The sequence below is a fragment of the Enhydra lutris genome, unplaced genomic scaffold (assembly GCF_002288905.1).
Source record: "Enhydra lutris kenyoni isolate GAN:26980312 unplaced genomic scaffold, ASM228890v2 scaffoldscaffold19, whole genome shotgun sequence".
In the NCBI taxonomy this organism is placed as follows: Eukaryota; Metazoa; Chordata; class Mammalia; order Carnivora; family Mustelidae; genus Enhydra; species Enhydra lutris.
In genome coordinates, this window is record NW_019154103.1 from 3,465,601 (window position 1) to 3,487,494 (window position 21,894).

The 21,894-nt window shown below is 37.2% G+C and overlaps 1 protein-coding gene across 3 annotated transcripts in view; it reads left to right on the plus strand.

Moving 5' to 3' along the window:
• The window catches only part of LOC111148255 (angiogenic factor with G-patch and FHA domains 1), a 60,102-nt gene that overhangs the window by 24,009 nt on the left and 14,199 nt on the right, over positions 1-21,894 (plus strand). For 2 of the 3 annotated variants that reach the window (XM_022504709.1, XM_022504708.1), the window contains exons 9-14: positions 3,523-3,624; positions 4,485-4,650; positions 6,270-6,352; positions 12,709-12,836; positions 14,977-15,076; positions 16,877-17,079. In XM_022504709.1, the coding sequence (XP_022360417.1) occupies positions 3,523-3,624; positions 4,485-4,650; positions 6,270-6,352; positions 12,709-12,836; positions 14,977-15,076; positions 16,877-17,077 (780 nt within the window). In that variant the 3' untranslated portion in view covers positions 17,078-17,079. Of the gene's footprint in view, positions 1-3,522; positions 3,625-4,484; positions 4,651-6,269; positions 6,353-12,708; positions 12,837-14,976; positions 15,077-16,876; positions 18,713-21,894 lie in introns of those variants that run through there. The other variant, XM_022504707.1, reaches the window with a different exon arrangement.

Sequence of the window (21,894 nt, forward strand, 5' to 3'; positions counted from 1 at the left end):
CTACCTGAAGTAGTCTCAGCCTGCTACTTCTCCGCCATCTTGACTCCTCCTAGCACTTTCATTCTTAAGAATACACCCCTGAAGGGCACCTGGGTAGCTCAGTTGGTTAAGCGATTGCCTTCAGCTCAGGTCATGATTCCAGGGTCCTGGGATTGAGCCCCGCATCAGGCTCCTTGCTCAGTGGGGAGCCTGCTTCTCCTTCTCCCTTTGCTCTGCCTGCTTGTGCTCTCTCAGTCTCTGTCAAATAAATAATAAAATTAAAAAAAAAAAAAAGAATATACCCCTGAAACCCTTGCATTGTCTACAATAAGGTTGCATATATATGAATAAGAATATAAGAATATTTATAGAAACATCTTAAAAAATAGTAAAACCTTGGGATGAAAAAACTGAATGTTCATCATCAGAAGAATATGTTGAAGAATCCTACAGTGAATTTTACCATTGAGCAAAATAGCAAAACTGTACACAACTCGATGTACCTCACAATATAATGTTAAGCCAAAGAAGCAAAATGAAAGAAATACGTACAGTAGCATATATTTGTCAGAACTTCTCAAACTAAATTTAAGACCTGTGAATTTTCTGTATATAAGTTACATCTCAAGAAAATATTCATACAGTGTAATTCCCATTTATGTCAAGTTCCAGACGAGGCAAATTAAACATGAATTGTTTATGGATGCATACATATGGGGTGAAAGTAATATCATGATTAAATATTAAACCTTTGAAAAGAAAGGGTGTGGGATGAACAGAATGAGTTACACAGAATAATAATTTTTTTTAAAAATATCTGAGGCAAGGGGGCCTGAGTGGCTCAGTTGGTGAAGTTTCTTCATTTCAGCTTAGGTCATGATCTCAGTGTCCTGAGATCCAGCCCTATTTTGGGCTCCATGCTCAGCCTGGAATCTGCTGGGGATTCTCTCTCTCCCTCTGCCCCTCTCCCCACTTATACCCTCTCTCTGTCAAAATAAAATAAAACCTAAAAAATAAATATCTGGGTCAAATAAGGCAAAATATATTAAAGCTGGGTCATGGGTAGACCAGTTCAGTATATTCTTTTGTGTTTTTGGAACACTTTATAATTAGTTTGTTTATGAAAACTTTTTTTTTCTTCTTTTTTTCAAGGGTTTTATTTATTTATTGACAGAGAGAGCATAAGTAGGGTGAAAAGCAGGCTCCCCGCTGAGCAGGGGGCCTGATGTGGGCTCGACCCAAGACAGGACCTGACCTGAAGGCAGACACTTAACTGAGACACCCAGGCACCCCTGTTTATGAAAAATTTTAAGAACAACTTCATTGAGATACAGTCCACATCCTGTATACAATTTATGCATTGAAAGTGTGTAATTTAAAGGTTTTTTGGTGAATTTAGAGTTGTGTAGGCATCATCACAATCAGTTTCAGAACATCACCCCCCCCCCTTTTTTTAAAGCTTTTAGTTATTTATTTGAGAGAGAGAGAGAGAGAGAGGATGAATAGGAGGGGCAAAGGGAGAGGGAAGACACAGCCTCCCAGCTGAGCAGGGAGCCCAGTTCAGGGCTCGATCCCAGGACCGTGAGATCATGATCTGAGCTGACGGCAGATGCATAACTGACTGAGCCATGCAGGTGCCTAGTTTCAGAACATTTTCATCACCATAGAAAAAACAGTAATAGTCACTCCCCAATTCCTTTCAACTCCCACAGTCCTAGGCAACCACAGTCCGCTTTCTGTTTCTGTGGATTTGCCTGTTCTGCACGTCATGTAAATAGAATCCTATAATATACAGTTGTTTTTACCTAATATGTTTTCAGGATTCATTCATGTTGTAACATATACCAGTATTTCATTTCTCTTTATTGCCAAATAATAATGTCAGTGTATGGATATACTACATTTTGTTAATCGGTTGTTGTTTGAATTGTTTCCATTTTTTGGCTACTAAGAGTAATGCTGCTGTGAACATTCATGTACAAGTTTTTATTTGTATGTTTTTATTACTCTTGATATATACCTAAAAGTAGAATTGTTGGGTCCTATGGTAACTCTGTTTAACCTTTTGAGGAACTGCCATATCCTTCTAAAACAGGTACACAGTTTTACATTCCCACCAGCAGTGTATTGTTTATGAAATTTTAAATGAAATGTCTGTAGTTCTTTATCCAATTAAATAGACATGTACTGAGTATATGCCATTATATGTGAGGATCTGTGTTATATGTACTGAGTCATAAGCAAAAATGTAAGTTAAGCAGTAATTGTTAGCCCTACAGCAGCTATCCCCTATGCAGTAATTTTGTGTAGTGTAATTGTTATGTAAACAAAGTACTGTGGAGCAAGGAGGGAATATTAGTCCTGAGTATTGAAAATCTGGAAAACTTCTCTGAGGAGTTCACCTTGAGGGGCACATGGCTGGCTCAGTCAGTAGAGCATGACTCTTGATCTCAGGGGTTGGGAGTTTGAGCCCCATGTTGGGTATAGAGATTGTTTTTAAAAAAATTGAATCTTTAGGGGCGCCTGGATGGCTCAGCTGGTTAAGCAGCTGCCTTCGGCTCGGGTCGTGATCCCGGAATCCCGGGACTGAATCCCGCATTGGGCTCCCAGCTCCACAGGGAGTCTGCTTCTCCCTCTGACCCTCTCCTCTCTCATGCTCTCTCTCACTGTCTCTCTCTCACATAAATAAATAAAATCTTAAAAAAAAGAAAAAAAAATATTTAAAAGAAAAAGTTCATCTTGAATATTTTATATTAAGAACTTTTAATGATAGAGACGAATACTTTTTTTTTTTTTTTTGCCTTTTTGTTTTTCTTAAATTTTTAAATTATTTTTATTAACATAAAATGTATTATTTGCCCCAGGGGTACAGATCTGTGAATCATCAGGCTTACACATATAAGACCAATACTCTTATTAGGTGAAAATAGTTTCAAATGTTTTAAATACTCTAATCTCAAATATATTATAAAAATAGAAAATATAAGACACACAATGAATTATTAATGGCAGTAGTAGGTAGAATTACAGGTGACTTTCTTCCATAGACTTCACATTTCTACCAGAGGCGTTGTATTTTTGTATTCAGGAAAAAAAGCATTAAAAATAGTAAAATTGGGGGCACCTGGTTGGCTTAGTTGGTGCGACTCCTGATGTCGGAGTCAGGAGTTTGAGCCCCACATTAGGTGTAGACCCTACTTAAAAAAAAAAAAAAAAAAGATAAAATAATAAAAATTAAATTGTTATAGACTAAGTCTCTCATATCCTATGAGAGAAATTATGGTTTAAAAAAAGTATTATACTTTATGGGGCGCCTGGGTGGCTCAGTGGGTTAAATCCTCTGCCTTTGGTTCAGGTCATGATCCCAGGGTCCTGGGATCGAGCTCCACATCGGGCTCTCTGATCAGTGGGGAGCCTACTTCCCCCTCTCTCTCTGCCTGCCTCTCTGCCTACTTGTGATCTCTGTCTGTAAAATAAATCTTTTTTTAAAAAGTATTATACTTTATAATTACCTCATTCTTTTTTTTTTCTTTTTTTTTTAAGTTTCATGCTGAAATTTATTTTGACCATGACTTACAAAGTTACGTTCTTGTGGATCAAGGTAGTCAAAATGGTACAATTGTTAATGGAAAACAGATTCTTCAGGTGAGTGTGTATATTTTTATTACCTGCACATAAGTCTTAAAAAATGAACTGAAATTTTTATTCTGAAGGCCATAGTTGTTAAACCTAAAATTTGTGTCAGGTTACTATTCAAGCCCAAATGCATTACATGAAAGGGGATTCCCAGATAGGGCTGAAAAAAGTATATAGCAAGTGGATACTTAATTCTTGAGTTTTATCTTCTAATTATGGATTTATGCCTTATTTTAGAAGTAAATGCATTTTAAAGCTCTTCAGAGTAAATGGTCTTACAGTAACTACAGTAAGTATTTTAAAAAAAATTGTTTAAATGGAAATGTTGCTAAACTGGATACTCCTTGAAGACAGGGCCTGTGGCTATCCAGTTAACTCTTGTATCACCAACATTTTGGCAAGGTGCTTGGCACATAATATATGGAAGAAAGTAAATAGAAGAGGGTGGGGAAGTCCTTAGTCTATAAGAATAAAAAATGATATAAAACTGAATTATCAGAAAAGAAGAGGAAAAAAAGAAAATAGGCACCTAGCCCCTTAATATTTTATCTTTTTGACTGTGATGGTTATTCATTTTGGTAATAGATTGATGTTTGGGTTGGGTATTTCTCTAGGATTACGCATGGAGATGAGATTAGCAGGTTTTGATAATATAAAAGAAGTTGCTCAGTTCAGGGATCTTCTCCACTAGTTGAACATTGTATTATCCTCAAGTTGTGGAAATGTGTGCTGTGTGTACATATGTGTGTCTGTCTCATTGAGAACCATCCTAAGTATTTTTTTGTTTTAATCAGATATTACTTAGAGTAGACATAAAATAATTTTACGTAACTCTCTTGGGTTTTCTGTGTTGTAATTTTTTCCTTTAGCCTAAAACTAAATGTGACCCTTACGTCCTTGAGCATGGTGATGAAGTGAAAATTGGAGAGACCGTACTGTCTTTTCACATCCACCCTGGCAGTGATACCTGTGATGGCTGTGAACCAGGACAGGTTAGAGCTCACCTTCGTCTTGATAAGAAAGATGAATCTTTTGGTATGTGAAACATACTGTTATATGTAAGCATGATAACTTTTCTGTTGAATTCACTGGAGTATTCTAAAAAACTATAAAGTATCAGCTACCAGCTTCATATTTAATTGATGTAATACTGTATTGAGATACATTTATATTTTAGTCAGTATTATCACATGAGACTAAGAAATGACATATATTTGAAATTTGAAACCTAGGCTAGTCGATTATGATTTTAATAGATTTTTTTAAGCTAATAGATTGTTATTTTAGTTAATTTTTCTCTGCAGCAATTTAGTTGTGCTATTATAGCATTAGGTTGTTTTCTGACCCATAAGGTAATTATTAGCTGTTTTTTTTTTTTTAAAGATTTTATTTATTTATTTGACAGAGAGAGATCACAAGTAGACAGAGAGGCAGGCAGAGAGAGGGAGGGAAGCAGGCTCCCTGCTGAGCAGAGAGCCCGATGTGGGACTCGATCCCAGGACCCTGAGATCATGACCTGAGCCGAAGGCAGCGGCTTAAACCACTGAGCCACCCAGGCGCCCCTTATTAGCTGTTTTTGCTAATAAAGTTTAATAGGCTTTGGAAGCAGCATGGTAGTGATAGCTAAATGTCCTTCAGAAGGTTAATTGTGACTAGAGTGAATTGTAACTAGAGTGAAGATTGGTTTCCTTTTGACTTCTATTTATGGATATGAAAAAGTCATCCATGGTTAAACTCTGTCATATAATAATATAATAGGCCAGGGTATTAAGAGTTATTGATTGATATGTTTTCTTCCTCCATCCATCCATCCATTCCTCCCTCCCCCTCTCCCTCCCTCTCTCCCTTTTTTCTGATTTTACTTACTTGAGAGAGAGAGCAAGCTTGAGGGACAGAGGGAGAAGCAATCTCTCAGCTGAGCAGGGAGCCCAGTGTGGGTCTTGATCCCAGGACCTGGGGATCATGACCTGAGTTGAAGGCAAATTCTTAACTGACTGGGCCACCTGGGCACCCCAATATGTTTGCTTTCCTACTTAGAACTTCTGTTGCTCTGTTATCTATCTATCTATATACCATTATTTTCTATAACAACACTGTAAGAGGTTGTTATCTTACTTAAATCCACTCCTCAAAGGCTTTTAAATTTTGAATAGATACCTTAAACCAGTAAGAAGTTTTTTTTTTACATCATTTTCCCCCAAATACCAACTGTACGTGTTCATTATATATTTTTTTTCTGATTCTAGATGATGAAAATGAGTATGGTACATTACACATAATGTGAACCTTAGATTCGGTGATTTTTACATGCCTATATTCCTTTAGAAAATTAATAATATTTCTGCATTTGAAATTCCATTATAATAATCATATCGGAAAACTAAGGTGTTTAGTGTTCTTTTGTTACCTATACAGTAGCATTCCTGTAGTCTTTGGGACTTGGTTTACTTTCCAAGTAGATTTAGTTACCAAAATGCTGAAAGGACATCACTACAACCCAAGATTCTTTTATATTAATGTTTATTTGAACTTTTAGTTAATAAGCAGATGGATAGTATTAATTTTTTATTATTAAATAACAATATTAATTTTGTGTAAAATCTATCAGACTTAGAATTTTTTCTTTTAAACCAAACTCAACTTTTTTCTTTTAGTTGGTCCAACACTAAGTAAGGAGGAAAAAGAGTTGGAAAGGAGAAAAGAATTAAAGAAAATACGAGTAAAATATGGTTTGCAGGTAAGGATGTTAAATACAGTTACATTTGTTAATTATGCATCTGGTTTTGAGTAAAAATGTTTTTAGATATACATAGTCCATTTTATATATAGAAATACGGCTGTTTGGAGTGATTTCAAGATTTATGTAATTTTTTTTTTTTTTTTTTTTTAAAGATTTTATTTATTTATTTGACAGAGAGATCACAAGCAGGCAGAGAGAGAGGAGGAAGCAGGCTCCCCTAGAGAGCAGAGAGCCCGATGCGGGGCTCGATCCCAGGACTCTGAGATCATGACCTGAGCCGAAGGCAGCGGCTTAACCCACTGAGCCACCCAGGCGCCCCAAGATTTATGTAATTTCTTTTAGTTGGTTACTATTTACTTCAACAACTATTGAGGCTGGAGTATAAAAATGGTAATAATACCCAACATTCAAGTAGCCACTTCTGGTTTTTAAAAAATTTGGATTAAGATGGTGCCATTGAAGAACATTGTTGGAGTACTGGTACTGAATCCAAAATGTACTTTAAACCACAGTAATTAAGACAGTATAGTATTGGCATAAAGATGAATAGGTCAAGGGAACAGAATAATGAGTTGATAGAACAGATAATAGAATAATGAATAGATTCACAGACAGATACATAGGTGTGTATAAGGGTGTGTGTGTGTGTGTGTGTGTGTGTGTGTGTGTGTGTGTGTATGATTTTCAACAAAGGTGTGAAGGCACTTGGGTATAGAAAGGAGGGTCTTTCCCAACAAATGTGCTGGAGCACTTGGACAGCGATACACAAAAACAAAATAATTTTGATCTTATAACGTATAAAAATGAACTCAAAATGGATCATAAATACAAATTTAAAACTTCAAAGTTTCTAGAGGCAAAGGTTTTTTTAAGATACTTAACGCCAAAAGCACAATCTATAGAAGGGCAAATTAATAAATTGTACTTCCTCCAAAACTGTTCTTCCAAGGACACTATTAAAAGAATGAAAAGACTTGAGACCCCTGGGTGGCTCAGTTGGTTGAGGATCTAACTCTTGACCTCAGCTCAGGTCTTGATCTCAGGGTGGTGAGTTCAAGCCCATCACTGGGCTCCACACTGGGCGTGGGAACCTACTTTAAAAAAAGAGAATGAAAGATAAGCCACACACTTGGAAAAATATTTACAAATCCTTAATCTGATAAAAATCATAGATCTTGGGGCGCTTGGGTGGCTCAGTCCTTAAGAATCTACCTTTAGCTCAGGTCATGATTCCAGGGTCCTGGGTCGAGCCCCACATCAGGCTCCCTGCTCAGGATGCCTGCTTCTCCCTCTTCCACTTCCCCTGCTTGTGTTCCCTCTCTCGCTGTGTCTGTCAAATAAATACATAAAATCTTTTAAAAAATAAAAAAAGAAAATCATAGATCTTATATCTGGAATATATAACAAAATCCCAAAACAATAAGAAAATGATTTGTTTTTATTTATTCATTTTTAATTTTTCTAATTTTTATTTAAATTCTAGCTAATATACAGTGTAATACTGGTTTTAGGAATAAATTTAGTGATTAATCACTTATGTATAACACCAGTGATCATCATAAGTGCCCTCCTTAATACCCATCACTCATTTAACCCATCCCTCCACCCATCTCCTTCCATCAACCCTCCGTCTGTTCTCTAGTGTTAGGAGCCTCTTATGTTTTGCTTCTGTCTCTCTTTTTTTCCTTCCCATATAGTCATTTGTTTTTTCTTATATTCCACATACGATTGAAATCATATGATATTCATTTTTTTATCTGAGTGACTGACTTCGCTTAGCATAATACACTCTCATTTCATCCATGTCCTTGCAAATGACAAGATTTCATTCTTTTTGTGGCTAAGTAATATTCCATTATATACATACACACACACACACACACACATACATACCACCTCTTCTTTATCCATTAATTGGTTGATGGATACCTGGGCTCTTGCCATAGTTTGGCTATTGTTGCTAACGCTGCTATAAACATTGGGTGCATGTGCCCCTTTGAATCTGTATTTTTTTATCCTTTGGGATACATATCCTAGTAGTGTAATTGCTGGATCATAGGGTAGTTCTATTTTTAACTTTTCAGGAAATCTCCGTACTTTTTTCTAGAGTGCCTGCACCAGTTTGAATTCCCACTAACAGTGTAAGAGGGTTTCCCTTTTCTCCACATCCTTGCAAACATCTGTTCCCTGTGTTAATTTTAGCTGTTCTGACAGGTTGTGAGGCGGTATCTTGTTTTGATTTGTATTTGCCTGATGATGAGTGATGTTGAGCATCTTTTCATGTGCCTGTCAGCCATCTGGATGTCTTCTTTGGAAAAATGTCTATTCATGTCTTCTGCCTCTTAATAGGAAAATAATTTACAAATGGGCAGAAGAGCGGCACCTGGGTGGCTCAACTGGTTAAGCGGCTGCCTTCGGCTCCTGTCATAATCCCAGGGTCCTGGGATTGAGCCCTGCCTTGGGCTCCCTGCTCAGTAGGCAGCCTGTTTCTTCCTCTCCAACTGCCCCTCTCCCCTGCTCATGCTTGCCCTCTCTGTCTTTCTCTCAAACAAATAAGTAAAATCTTTAAATTAAAAAAAAAAAAAAAAAACGAGCAAAAAGGGGATGCCTGGGTGGCTCAGTTGGTTAAGTGTCTGCCTTCAGCTCAGGTTATGATTGCAAGATCCTGGGATTGGGCTCCCCATTGGACTCCCTGCTCCTCAGAGAGTCTGTTTCTCCTTCTCCCTCCACCCCTCCACCTGCTTGTGCTTGCTCTCTCTCCCTCTCTCTCAGATAAGTAAAATGTTAAAGAGGTATTGAGAGTGAGGGAGAGAGAACAAGCAGGGAGGAGGGGCAGAGGGAGAGAGAGGGAAGCAGATTCCCTGATGAGCAGAGAGCCCAATGCGGGGCTGGATCCCAGGACGCTGGGATCATGACCTGAGCCGAAGGCAGATGCTTAACTGACTGAGGCATCCAGGTGCCCCAATAAATAAAATCTAAAAAAATAAATAAAAGTGAGCAGAAGATTTAAATAGACACTTCACCAGTGGAGATGTACAGATGGAAGCTAAACACATGAAAAGATGTCTAGTATTGCTGGGAAGTTGCAAATTAAAACCAAGTAAAAAGACTGTCCACATCAAATGTTGGTAGGCACATATAGAAGCTGGAATTCTCATATAGTGCTTGTGAGAATATAAAGTGGTGCAGTTGCTTTGGAAAATAGTAGTTTCTTGGAGCGCCTGAGTGGCTCAGTGGGTGAGCCTCTGCCTTCAGCTCGGGTCATGATCTCAGGGTCCTGGGATCGAGTTCCACATCGGGCCCTCTGCTTGGCAGGGAGCCTGCTTCCCCTTCTCTCTTTCTGCCTGCCTCTCTGTCTGCTTGTGATCTCTATCAAATAAATAAATAAAATCTTAAAAAAAGAAAAGAAAATAGTAGTTTCTCTGAAGGTTAAATGTATGCCTACCATGTGATTCACTGTTCTACATATTTACCCAAGAGAAATGAAACCATATGTTCATACAAAGACTTAGAAACAAATGTTTATGATGGGTTTTTTCTTTCTTTTGAAAACCTTTTTAAAAAATTTTTATTTTTTTTTAACCAAAGTATAGTTGACATACAGTGTTGTGTCAGTTTCACATCAAAACATGACTTGACAGTTCTGTACATTACATGATACCACAGTAAGTGGAATTACCATCTGTCACCATATAATGTTACCAAAATTAATTATATTCTCTATGCTGTACTTTTTACCTCCCTAACTTATTTATTTTATGACTGGAAATTTGTATCTCTTAAACCCCTTCACCTATTTTGCCCATCCCCCACCTTCCCACTTCCCCTCTGGCAACCACCAGCTTGTACTGTATTCTAGTTCTCTGTTGCTAGTTTTTGTTTGTTTTTTAGATTCTATATATAAGTGATGTTATGTTGCATTTGTCATTCTCTTGACTTAATTTCACTTAGCATATTAACTTCTAGGTCCATCCATGTTGTTCCAAAACAACACAAGATGTCATTTTTAATGGCTAATATTCCAGTGTGTGTGTGTGTGTGTGTGTGTGTGTGTGTGTGTGCGTGCGCGTGTGTGTGCGTACACATCTTTTTTTTTTTCTTTTTTTAAGATTTTATTTATTTATTTGACAGACAGAAATCACAAGTAGGCAGAGAGGCAGGCAGAAAGAGAAGGAGGAGAAGCAGGCTCCCTGCTGAGCAGAGAGCCTGATGCGGGGCTCAATCCCAGAACCCTGGGATCATGACGAGCCCAAGGCAGAGGCTTTAATCTACTGAGCCACCCAGGTGCCCCTGTACATCATATCTTTACCCATTCATCTCTTGATGAACATAAACAAATTATGGTATATCTATATGGTCAAATACTCTTTAGCAATAAAAAAATGAGCTGTTGATACAGGCTGCAATATGGGATGAATCCTAAAATAATTATGCTGAGAGAAAGAAGCCAGACAACATGAGTATATGTGCTGTATACATCCATTTATATAAAATTCTAGGAGTGCAAACTAGCATATCATGACAGAAAGATTAGTGGTTGCCTGGATACAAGAGAGGCAAGGAAGGATTACAAAGAAGGTTGAGGATACTTTTGTGGGAGATAGATTTATTTATTATCTTGATCATGGTGATGGTTTCAAGGGTATATACAAATTTCAGACATATCTAATTCTGTATTTTATGTGTAACATATTAATTATGTATTGTTAATTATCACAATAACGTTTTAATTTATTTTTTTAAAAGATATTATTTATTTTTTGACAGAGAGAGATCACAAGTAGGCAGAGAGGCAGGCAGAGAGAGAGAGAGAGAGAGAGAGAGGAGGAAGCAGGCTCCCTGCCAAGCAGAGAGCCCAATGTGGGGCTCGATCCCAGGACCCTGAGATCATGACCCTAGCTGAAGGCAGAGGCTTAACCCACTGAGCCACCCAGGCGCCCCCACAGTAACATTTTTAAAAAAACATTTTTAAAAAAGTAGATGAAGGTAATTAGTATTCCGTTTACATTTGAGGACCTAAGCTAAGGGTCACTCAGCTGCTAAGTGGCAGAATTAGCTATGGAATCTGGGTTTTTTTGTTTTTTTATATTTTATTTATTTTGTATTTATTTAAGTAATCTTTACACCAAATGTGAGACTTGACCTCATGACCCCTAGATCAAGAGTTGCATGCTTCTCTGACCAAGCCAGGTGCATGCCCCTGGAATCTAGGGGTTAAGTGCGTTTGTCCAGTGGTTTTTAAACTTCATGAATTTGTGGGAAAAAATGCTGCCAGAATAACATATTTTTCTGCCAGAATAACATATTTTTCTGCAGAATTGTGTCTTTTGTTGTTAGCTTTCACACTAGGAAAAATCATAATAGAAAAAATGTTGAGGGGCTAATTTGGGAGGAAAATAGAAGATAATGAGGAGAGGATAAAATGTTTTCTCAAAAGTTTTACTCTCTTGTCTTCTGGGGGGAAACCCATTAGGGTTGGTGGTTCTATGTTTTTCTTCTCCCTTTAAAATCAAAATTAAATAAAAATTTCTGTAGTACTTACCTTGAATTTTATTAACATTCCCTAACATCTTTCAGGGATTTATATAAAGATAAACAAGTCATAAGAAAGGGAAAGAGAAGGAAGCCTTGAAGCCCCAAGCGAAATTGACTACCTCTGCTTTTGTGCCGCTGCTGTGTCTTGTGCATACTTTTATTGTTGAACCAGTCATACAATAGCATACTGAAAGCAGATGTGTCTACCTTCTGGGATTACAAAATTCTTTGCATACCACACCTTTTATTCAGTAAATATTTCTTGAGTGGCTGACTAATCATATAAATGGAGCTATATCAAAGCAAAAATCTATTTTAATTGCCATGGCAAAAGAGTACCTGCTCTTTTCCACTTTTTAAACACTTTCTACCTTTTTCCCTGCTAAGGAATAACACCTATTTTAGGTCTGTTGGGACTTTCAGTCCCATAGAGAAAAGAAGTGGTCAATGTTTTGCCAAACCCAGGAGTTGTACATATTTCTTTGAATACTGGCAGTTCATGAGAATATGCGTACACAATATTAAATCAAAATGTACTATATATTCACTTACAATTACATACTACAATTTATATGTGATTTATATTATCTTCTATATGCAGTTTATGTTCTGCAACTTGAAGTAATATAAACCTTTCAAAGGAGATAGAATGAAAATAGCATACTCTAACATAATTGTCTTAATTTATGTCATAGCCTGTTTTAATTTGTTGTTTTAATAGAGACTACATTGAACCATATTTACCAAGTAAAGCAAATACACAGTTCATTTTTATGTATCAGTTTGTTTTCTTCAATGAATATTTCATGTTTATAAAGAATACAGACTATGAAGATGAAAAGGCATTGAAGAATCCAAAATACAAAGATAGAGCTGGAAAACGGAGGGAGCAGATTGGAAGTGAAGGGACTTTCCAAAGAGATGATGCTCCTGCATCTGTTCATTCGTGAGTACTAAGTTTTAATTTCTCAAAACATTCTTTGTACTGTAATCACATTTGTAGAGTAGTGTGACTTATAGGACTATATATACTGGTAATTAGTCTTTAAAGGAATGATTCTTAACAAGATGGAAATATTGTCTCTATTTACATTTTCCTTTAATATTAGAATTCCATTCCCTAGAAAATTACTTAGCCTATATGAAAGTACTAATACTTAAACAGACATATATACACATATCTAACATTCTAGCCATGCCCTTGAGTGAACATTTTTTTAGAGAGCCATGAATCTGGTGGGGGAGTGGAGCAACGAGGGGCAGAGGAAGAGGGAGATAGAGAATTTCAAGCAGGCTCCATGCCCATCACAGATCCCAATGCAGGGCTCAAGCTCATGACCCAAGCCAAAATCAAGAGCTGGACATTTAATTGACTGGGCCATCCAGGGGCCCCTGAGTGAACATATTTTTTATATACTAGATATCTTAAGGTTTGGACTAGTAAGAAATCAGTATGAACTGTGTTTTTGGGGGGTATTTTTTTATAATTATTTTAATACTCACCTACTTTTGTTCTTGTTGACTCTGAAATACTATTTTTCTTACTTTTCTTTGGTTCAGTTTTTTTCTTTTGGTAAAGTAGCACTGATAACATGAAAAATGTGATTTTTGTGGCCTATATGATATGGCCATATTTCTCCATTTAATCATATACTAGCTACATTTTTTTTCCAGAATATAAATTCGGGGTTTAATTAGAATTTAAATCTTTTGTGTAAGACTGACAACTAACCATAAACTTTGATTAAATGTATTTTATTAATTCTAAAATATACTAGGATAGAGTTTTAGTTACATATATATGACAGCAGTGTTTTCTTAATGGTACATAAAATAGCAGTGCATCTTGCATCCATCAACCTTAATGAAATACAGCATTATGAATCATATAAACAACATGATGATTTTTTTTAAGTTTAATATTTTCTATATAATTGCTGGAAAATATGAAGATAGCATTAGAGTTAAATTAGAAGGCAGAAATAAAAAATGAAATACATTGGTCTGACATTGCTTGGTTTACTGTTATTAAGCTAATTTAACATATTTTGTAGAACTGAAAATACAGTGTGATGGAACATAAAATTAAAATATCCTTAAACTAGCAGAACATAAAATCATAGAACAAAATGCAAATAGTGAATGAGAGTTTTGTTTAATTTTACTTTTATTTTTCTATTAGTGTATAATTTATATACATAAAAATATACAAATGTAAGTATCACTATCAATAACATATTTTAAGATTAACACATTGTAGAGCATACATTTCTTGGTCAAGAAATAGAAAATGGTCAGTAATCCCCAGAAGCCTGCCCTCTCCTAATGCCCCCTCTTGATCACTAATTCCTGTTTCCTCCCTTAAGACAACCACTTTCCTGACTTCTAGTAGGAACAGATTAATTTCACTTGTTTTTGAATTTTTAAATATATGGGATAATTCAGTATTTATTTTGTGTCTATATTCTTTTTGTCCAACATACTTTGTTAGGTATATTTTATTTTCAGTGCTGTATAATAATTCTCTTACATGAATACGCCACCATTTATACATTTTACCATTGATAGACATCTGGGTTATTTTCAACTTAAAGTTATTAGATTTGTGGCAGAAACATTCCTTTTTTTTTTTTTTTTTTTTTTTTTAAGATTTTATTTATTTATTTGGGGGAGAGAGGATGACTGAGAGCATGAGAGGAGCAAGGTCAGCAGAAGAAGCAGACTCCCTGCCGAGCAGGGAGCCTGATGTGGGTCTCGATCCCAGGACTCCAGGATCACGACCTGAGCTGAAGGCAGTCACTTAACCAACTGAGCCCCCCAGGTGCCCACAGGAGAAACATTCTTATACCTGGTTTTTTTTTTTGGTGCACCAGTATGTGTTTTTCTTTTAAGTAGTATATATTTTTATATATATATATATATATAAGTAGTATATATATTTAAGTAGAGAATTTATTTAACTGTATTAGGTAGGCCAAACAGTTTTCTATAGTATTTGTACCAGTTACTTTTAATTTATTAGTTTATTATAAATGTGACCTACATGGCCTTTTCAAAATCAACTATCTTCTTAATTTCCTTTAAAGTGAAATTACTGATAGCAACAAAGGTCGGAAGATGTTGGAGAAGATGGGTTGGAAAAAAGGAGAGGGCCTAGGGAAGGATGGTGGAGGAATGAAAATTCCGGTAAGATGTGTGTTTTCTTTCATTCTTTATTCGTACAGCAGATGTATTTACTGTGTACTTGCTTTGTACCTTAGTGTCAGGAATATAGTATAAAGCACAAATAGACATGATTACTGTCTTTGTGGTATTCATAGTTACCAAATACACACACACACACACACACATATGCACATTGTTTTGTGTTGTTGTTTTTTTTTCTGGGTTTTTGTTTTGTTTTTCAAAGATTTACTCATTTAAGAGAGATTGAGAGCACAAGCAGGAGAGGGATAGAGGGAGTCGAAGAGAGAGAATCTCAAGCAGACTCCTCACTGAGCACAGAGCCCTGCATGGGGCTCCATCTCAGATCTGAGCTGAAATGAAGAGTCAGACGCTTAACCGACTAGCCATCCATGCACCCCCACAGTGTTACTTTACAAACAGGAAGATCCTGTATCTGTTTTAGGTTTAAGAATCAGGTCATGTAACAAGCAGTAAAGGGAATAGTGTCTGGAAAACAATGCACTAATTAATTTTTCAGTCCCCATGGTTCATCAGAGGTTTAGGTTATCTTTTACAAAAACCTTACAAGGTAACATGATTAAAGAACTTTTTTGATAATTATCTGGTACCTAAGGAAATAATGGATGGATCAGTGTGAGGGTTAATGTGAATTTTCTCACTTATTGAGGTACAATGAGAAGAACATGGATTTTGTAGCCAAACCTACAAAATAGAATTATTTTGTTAGAATAGGTGTTCTATCACTTACTAATTGTGTGACTTAGGGCAGGTTTGGACTTCTGTTTTCATATGTAAAAATGGGAATTATAAGAACTGTTTTCCAAGGGGTATTTCCAAGGTGAAGCTAAAGCCCTTAGTATGGTGCCCAGCATACAGTAGGCACTCAGCACTGGTAGCTTTTAATAGTTCTCAAAACAATCAGAAGTCCTGCCCCTCGTCTTATGAAAATAATCAAGTTCTATTTGTGGCTCTTATTTATTTATTTTTTTAAGATTGATTGATTTATTTTAGAAAGCATGTACGTGCAGAGCCCAATGCCAGGCTCAGTCCCACGACCCATGAGATCATGACCTTAACCAAAACTGAGAGTTGGTCACTTAATCAACTGAGCTAGCCAGACCTTCCTCTCTTTATGACTCTTCATGTTTAATCTCCGCTTTTACTTTCTTTTTTTTTTTTTTTTTTGAAGATTTTATTTATTTATTTGACAGAGCGAGATCACAAGTAGGCAGAGAGGCAGGCAGAGAGAGAGGAAGGGAAGCAGGCTTCCTGCTGAGCAGCGAGCCCGATGCGGGACTCGATCCCAGGACTCTGGGATCATGACCTGAGCCGAAGGCAGCGGCTTAACCCACTGAGCCACCCAGGCGCCCCACCGCTTTTACTTTCTTAGGCAAGGCTAGAGCAGCAATAGGTTTAAGTATGTCCATTGCCTTTTCTTCTTCTTAAGGTGGGACGGCAGCCTCTGTGGCATCTGGGTGAAATTTGGTGGCTACTCTTTAAGGAGTACTCTGTTTTCTGTCTAGAAGTCCAGTGCGCTATCCATTGAGCCACAGAGCCAGGCGGGGAGTACTCTGTTTTCTGTACAGTGTCAACTGTAGTTACTGATAAGCAAGACAATGTAGATGAATAACTTGAAGTTCTATATAGAATCCTGTATGCATTCCTGCATGTGTTTGATAGATTTGACAGGTTTATCTTTTGCATCAGTATTTATAAATCAAAGAATTAAAGTACCAAGTTGGGTATAGCAAATTTCAGTGTATTTAGACTCTAAATCCTCTGCTCAACTTTTGGTAACAGATCCAGCTTCAACTTCGGCGAACACATGCAGGCTTGGGGACCGGCAAACCATCTTCGATTGAAGATGTTCACATTCTCCAAAACAAGAGCAAAAAGAATTGGGAGAAAGCACGAGAGAGGTTTGCTGAAAACTTCCCAGAAACTAAATCTCAAAAAGATGTGCCAGGAACCGTCCCTTGGGTCAAAGGGACCATAGAATAAAGGTTAGTCATAGAACACAATTCAAGCTTTTTTTAATAAAGAGTTTGTAAGCTCTTATTTTATTGTAGAACTTTTCCCTCCAAATGAGTCGGTGGCATGAGGGAACTGTATCACAATTTACCCCCTCATGATTCAGATATGTGTAATAAACTGTGGTTTGCAGCTTTTAAAAAAACATTTTTTTTTAAATTAATAAATAGTAATTAGGTTATGCTGTGAGCAGACTAAAGTTCACAGGGCACGGCTGAGCTTATCAAACTGTTATTTTATCTTATTTATAAGACGCATTTAAGCAAAATTCATATAATCAGTAATGACTTAAATGTACATTTGTCCTTGTCTCCATGTATTCATTATTATAAGATATGCAACCAAGAGAAACATCAAAAATTTATAAAAACAAGTCTGATTATATGCATCCTTGTTTATGTCCTTTAGAACTTAGATAAAAAATGTTGAGAACACAGGGATAGTGGTGCATAAATTTTATTATTCTTGAAATATTCTAAGTAATATAATTGAAGAACTAATGAACAGGTGTAATGTTATAGAAAATTAGTCTTTCATTGTTTTCTTCTGTGAAGAATTTGTTGATTTGTACTATAAAGCATTTACATTTGGTTTGTTTTATAGCTGAAATATTTAGATATGAGCAATTGAGTACAGTATTGAAATATTCCATGTGCTGGTATTTATAGTTTTGATAAATCCCATTGCTGGCAATGGAGTTGTGCCAGAGAAATCTGATTTCTACTGCTAAAGGATTGCCTAGGCAAGGCCTCAAACACAAGATATTTGTTGAAAATGTCTTCAAATGCAATAAAAACATTATAACATCAAGAAGGTGATTCCTTGAACCAGTGTTTTAAACATATTGGTCTGCCTTGAACTCAGGACCAGCCAGAATTTTCCTCTTCCAGTTGGCAGAGCAGTAACACCAGGATAACTTGCAGTTTCAGAGAGACCTGCAGTGCAGCTTTCTGAGTGCAGATGTCGCTGCTCTGCCAGCTATCACTGTTCTGTTCCTTTCTGTTCAACTTTTCTCTCAGCTTTTTGCTGAGAAATTATGCTGAAATAGGCTCTTTTCTGGCAGTGAATAGAAGCTATAGCTCCCTTCTACTATAAAGAAATGTCTTCAAGATTTAGAAATAGGAAAAGAAAATTCTGAAAAAAATTACATAATGGGGAAGATAATTCAGAAAGAAAGGCTACGTGCTGGAATTTCTACTCTGATTCGTACAGGGTACTTAGGAAGAAAAGGGCATGGTGGGGAAAGAAAAGTAAATACATTACTAAAGATGAGACATAGACCAAATGAATTGTCAAGACTCTGTGTGTCTAAGCTGGGATAATCAGAGGTCCTATAACTCCAGATTTGCAAAAAGTAATTTTCTGTATCCTTCCTATCCACCTACACACCCTGACACTTACATATATACATTAAACTTGAAGGCAACAGGAATATTCTGCATTCTTTTTTCTAAAATAGAAAAAAATTGCTCATTTAAATGTGGTTCTGGTACTGGTGCCCTGTATATAGGTAATAATATAGGAGGCCCAAATTAGAATTGTGGTAGATTTCACTCATTAAGTAAAGTATACACTGTATATATAATATTTCCCATTTTTATTATTAGATTATGGAAGGCTTTTTTCATTGCTTTCTTTTGTTAAGAAAATGGAAACTTGAAAATGGTGATAAAAATTGAAATATATGTGATGTTTGCGTTATTAAAACCCTTTGCAGATCTAAAGTCTCAGGGCTATACTGTATGGTGGTTAAAGGACTGAATAATGTCTGGGTCTATTTCCATTTGTGAAATAAGAATAATATTTATCTCTCATGTCTTTTGAATAGAAAATGAGAAGATGTATATAAAAGCACTTTGTAAACTGTAAAAGTAGTATGGAGATGTAAGCTTCTGTTTGTTTAGAAGCAAAGATGTGAATTATGTACAATTTGGATTACACATAAAATTGTTTTGTGTCTCATTTTATTCACAGTATGAATTTATTGTAGTAGACTTTAAGGTTTTTTGTTTTTTTTTTTAAGAATTTTATTTATTTATTTGAGAGAAAGAGACAGAGACAGAGCAGGAGGGTGGGTAGGGAGAAGCACACTGAGCTTGGAGCCTGATGTGGGGCTCTATCCCAGGACCCTGAGATCATGACCTGAGCTGAAAGCACTTAACAACTGAGCTACCCAGGTGACCCCCCCCCCTTTTAAAAAGACTTTCTTTATTTGAAAGACAGAGCATGAGCAGGGGGGATGAGGCAGAGGGAGAGGGAGAAGCCCTAAGGGTTTAAGTGGAGCTACAGGTTGCTGAATTCTGAGAAATCCAACATCTTTCATTTTTACCAGAACATGAGAAGCTGGCAAAATTTGAGAAACTGTAAACATTAAAGTAACAGAAGTTGTTTTTTAGAATTAAATAGCTAGGTAGCACTTTTTCTCAAAAAGAGGATTCCCCCCCCCCCCGCTTTTATTGTTATTTTAATTTTTTAAAAGATTTTATTTATTGATTTGAGAGAAAGCACAAGTGGGGTGAGGGGGAGGAGGAAGAGGGAGAGGCAGACTCCCTGCTGAATGTGGAGGCGGACATGGGTCCACCCCAGGACCCAAGGATCACAGCCCAGTCCGAAGTCAGATACCTAATCAACTGAGCTACCCAGGCTTTTAAAAGTTTTTATTCTGGTGTTTCATTTTTATTCTTATGAAATTTAATCGCTCAGCCAAATCCGATACCTTCCAACTTCTTGTGTAAAAGAAGAATTATGTCTTAATTTGACACATTTTCCAAGAGTTCATAAAAGAAGCTAGAAATCTCAAATAAGGGAGAGCAAGAGCTGTCAGAGATTGTGTAGAAAGGTCATCCCATCAAGTTGTAGGACAGAGGGACGTGCTTGGCAGGGAGCCAGCAAGGCATTTCTGGACCCAAGACTTAAATTAAAGGTGTTCACAGTGTTTCCCTATCATCTTGTCTTAAGCATGCTTCTTATTTTTGTAGAGCATCACTTATATCTCTGCTCTGAATCTTTAATCCGAAAATCTTTTATTTTTTCAGACTTTAAAGTGGAAATATATACATAATTTGGATTCTTCAAAATGAGTTAGTGTTTATGTGTGTGTATATGTATATCAGAGCCCAGGCTTTCTCTCTGCCTTTCTGTTTTACTAATCTTGGCATTGGTTTATGGCCTTATAGTTGCACATGACTTGGAACTCCTCTGTCATTATATTCATGTCCAAAACAGGAAGAAAGGGAAAAGAGAGCAATATTTGTGTTCTGTTTTACCAGGAAGGTAAAGGCTTAGAATCTCATAGCAAACGTCTCCTTAGGGTCATTAGCCAGAATCTGATCATGTGACTACCCATAGTTGCGAGGGAAGTTGGAAAGGTGGGCAACAGGATGGTCTTACTTGGACAGTCACAAACCATCATGTGGGGCTGAACATGTTGCTGTTGGAACAAAATCAGGGTTCGATGAATAAGGTGGAAAGAGGACAGAGGCTATTGAATGGACAGGTAACGGGCCCAGATAGCTCAACTATCCATCAGTGGGAATTCTGTGGGATTGGTTAAATTGTTTTTGTAGTCCTACTGTGTAATACTTTGAAACCATTCAAATGTGTTAGTTAGAATTATCTATATCCTGATAAAGAATATTCTCACTACATCACTGACTTGAAAAAGCAGATTGTAGGAAAGTGTGTATAGCCTGATCTCATTTTTTAAAAAATGTAAGCGTACATGTCAAATTGTTAATACTAATTGCTAAAGAAGTGAGCAGACTTTCACATTTTTTTTCTGTATGTGACCTTTGAAGCAAATATAATTGTGCACTTACCTATGTGTGCTCATACACATTTATAATAGGTAGGTATATAACACTTGGAAGTGGAGAGGCCTACAGGGCTCAACCCCAGGCATTTTCCTCACTCTCCGGTGCCGCATTTCATTTACCGTTTACATTCCCTTGACTTCAGGTTTTCTTAGCCAGGATACATCTCCAACTCCTGTCTTCCCTCCAGTGTATCCTCCACACTGCAGACAAAGTGTACTTTCTTCACAGAGCACCTCTTTTGTCATCTCCTACTTAAAACCCGCTTGTGGCTTCCCATTACTCTGAGGAGTAATCCTGGCCCATAACACCCTACCTGGTCTAGCCACCGCCAGCTTTTCCAGTCCTCTCTCCTATCACTCCCACTTGCTGTCAGGCTTTAGCACGCTGGCCTTTTTTTAGTTTCTCAATCATGCTACACCCTCTCTACCCTAGGGCCACTGAACTTCTGTTATGTCTGCATTGCTCTTCCTGTACCCTTTTACCTAGGTAACTCTGACATTTAGATCTGTGCTAATTCCCTTCAGGGGTGCATCCCTTGTCCCCTTGACTGATCGATTGCCTTTGATAAATGTTCTTGGGAATCCATATTTGCTTCATGTAGAGCCAGAGAGGGCCCTCGGCCACGGGGAGCAGGGCGGTCCGCAGGGCTGCCCAACGCCTCTCCTATCACTCCCACTTGCTGTCAGGCTTTAGCACGCTGGCCTTTTTTTAGTTTCTCAATCATGCTACACCCTCTCTACCCTAGGGCCACTGAACTTCTGTTATGTCTGCATTGCTCTTCCTGTACCCTTTTACCTAGGTAACTCTGACATTTAGATCTGTGCTAATTCCCTTCAGGGGTGCATCCCTTGTCCCCTTGACTGATCGATTGCCTTTGATAAATGTTCTTGGGAATCCATATTTGCTTCATGTAGAGCCAGAGAGGGCCCTCGGCCACGGGGAGCAGGGCGGTCCGCAGGGCTGCCCAACGCC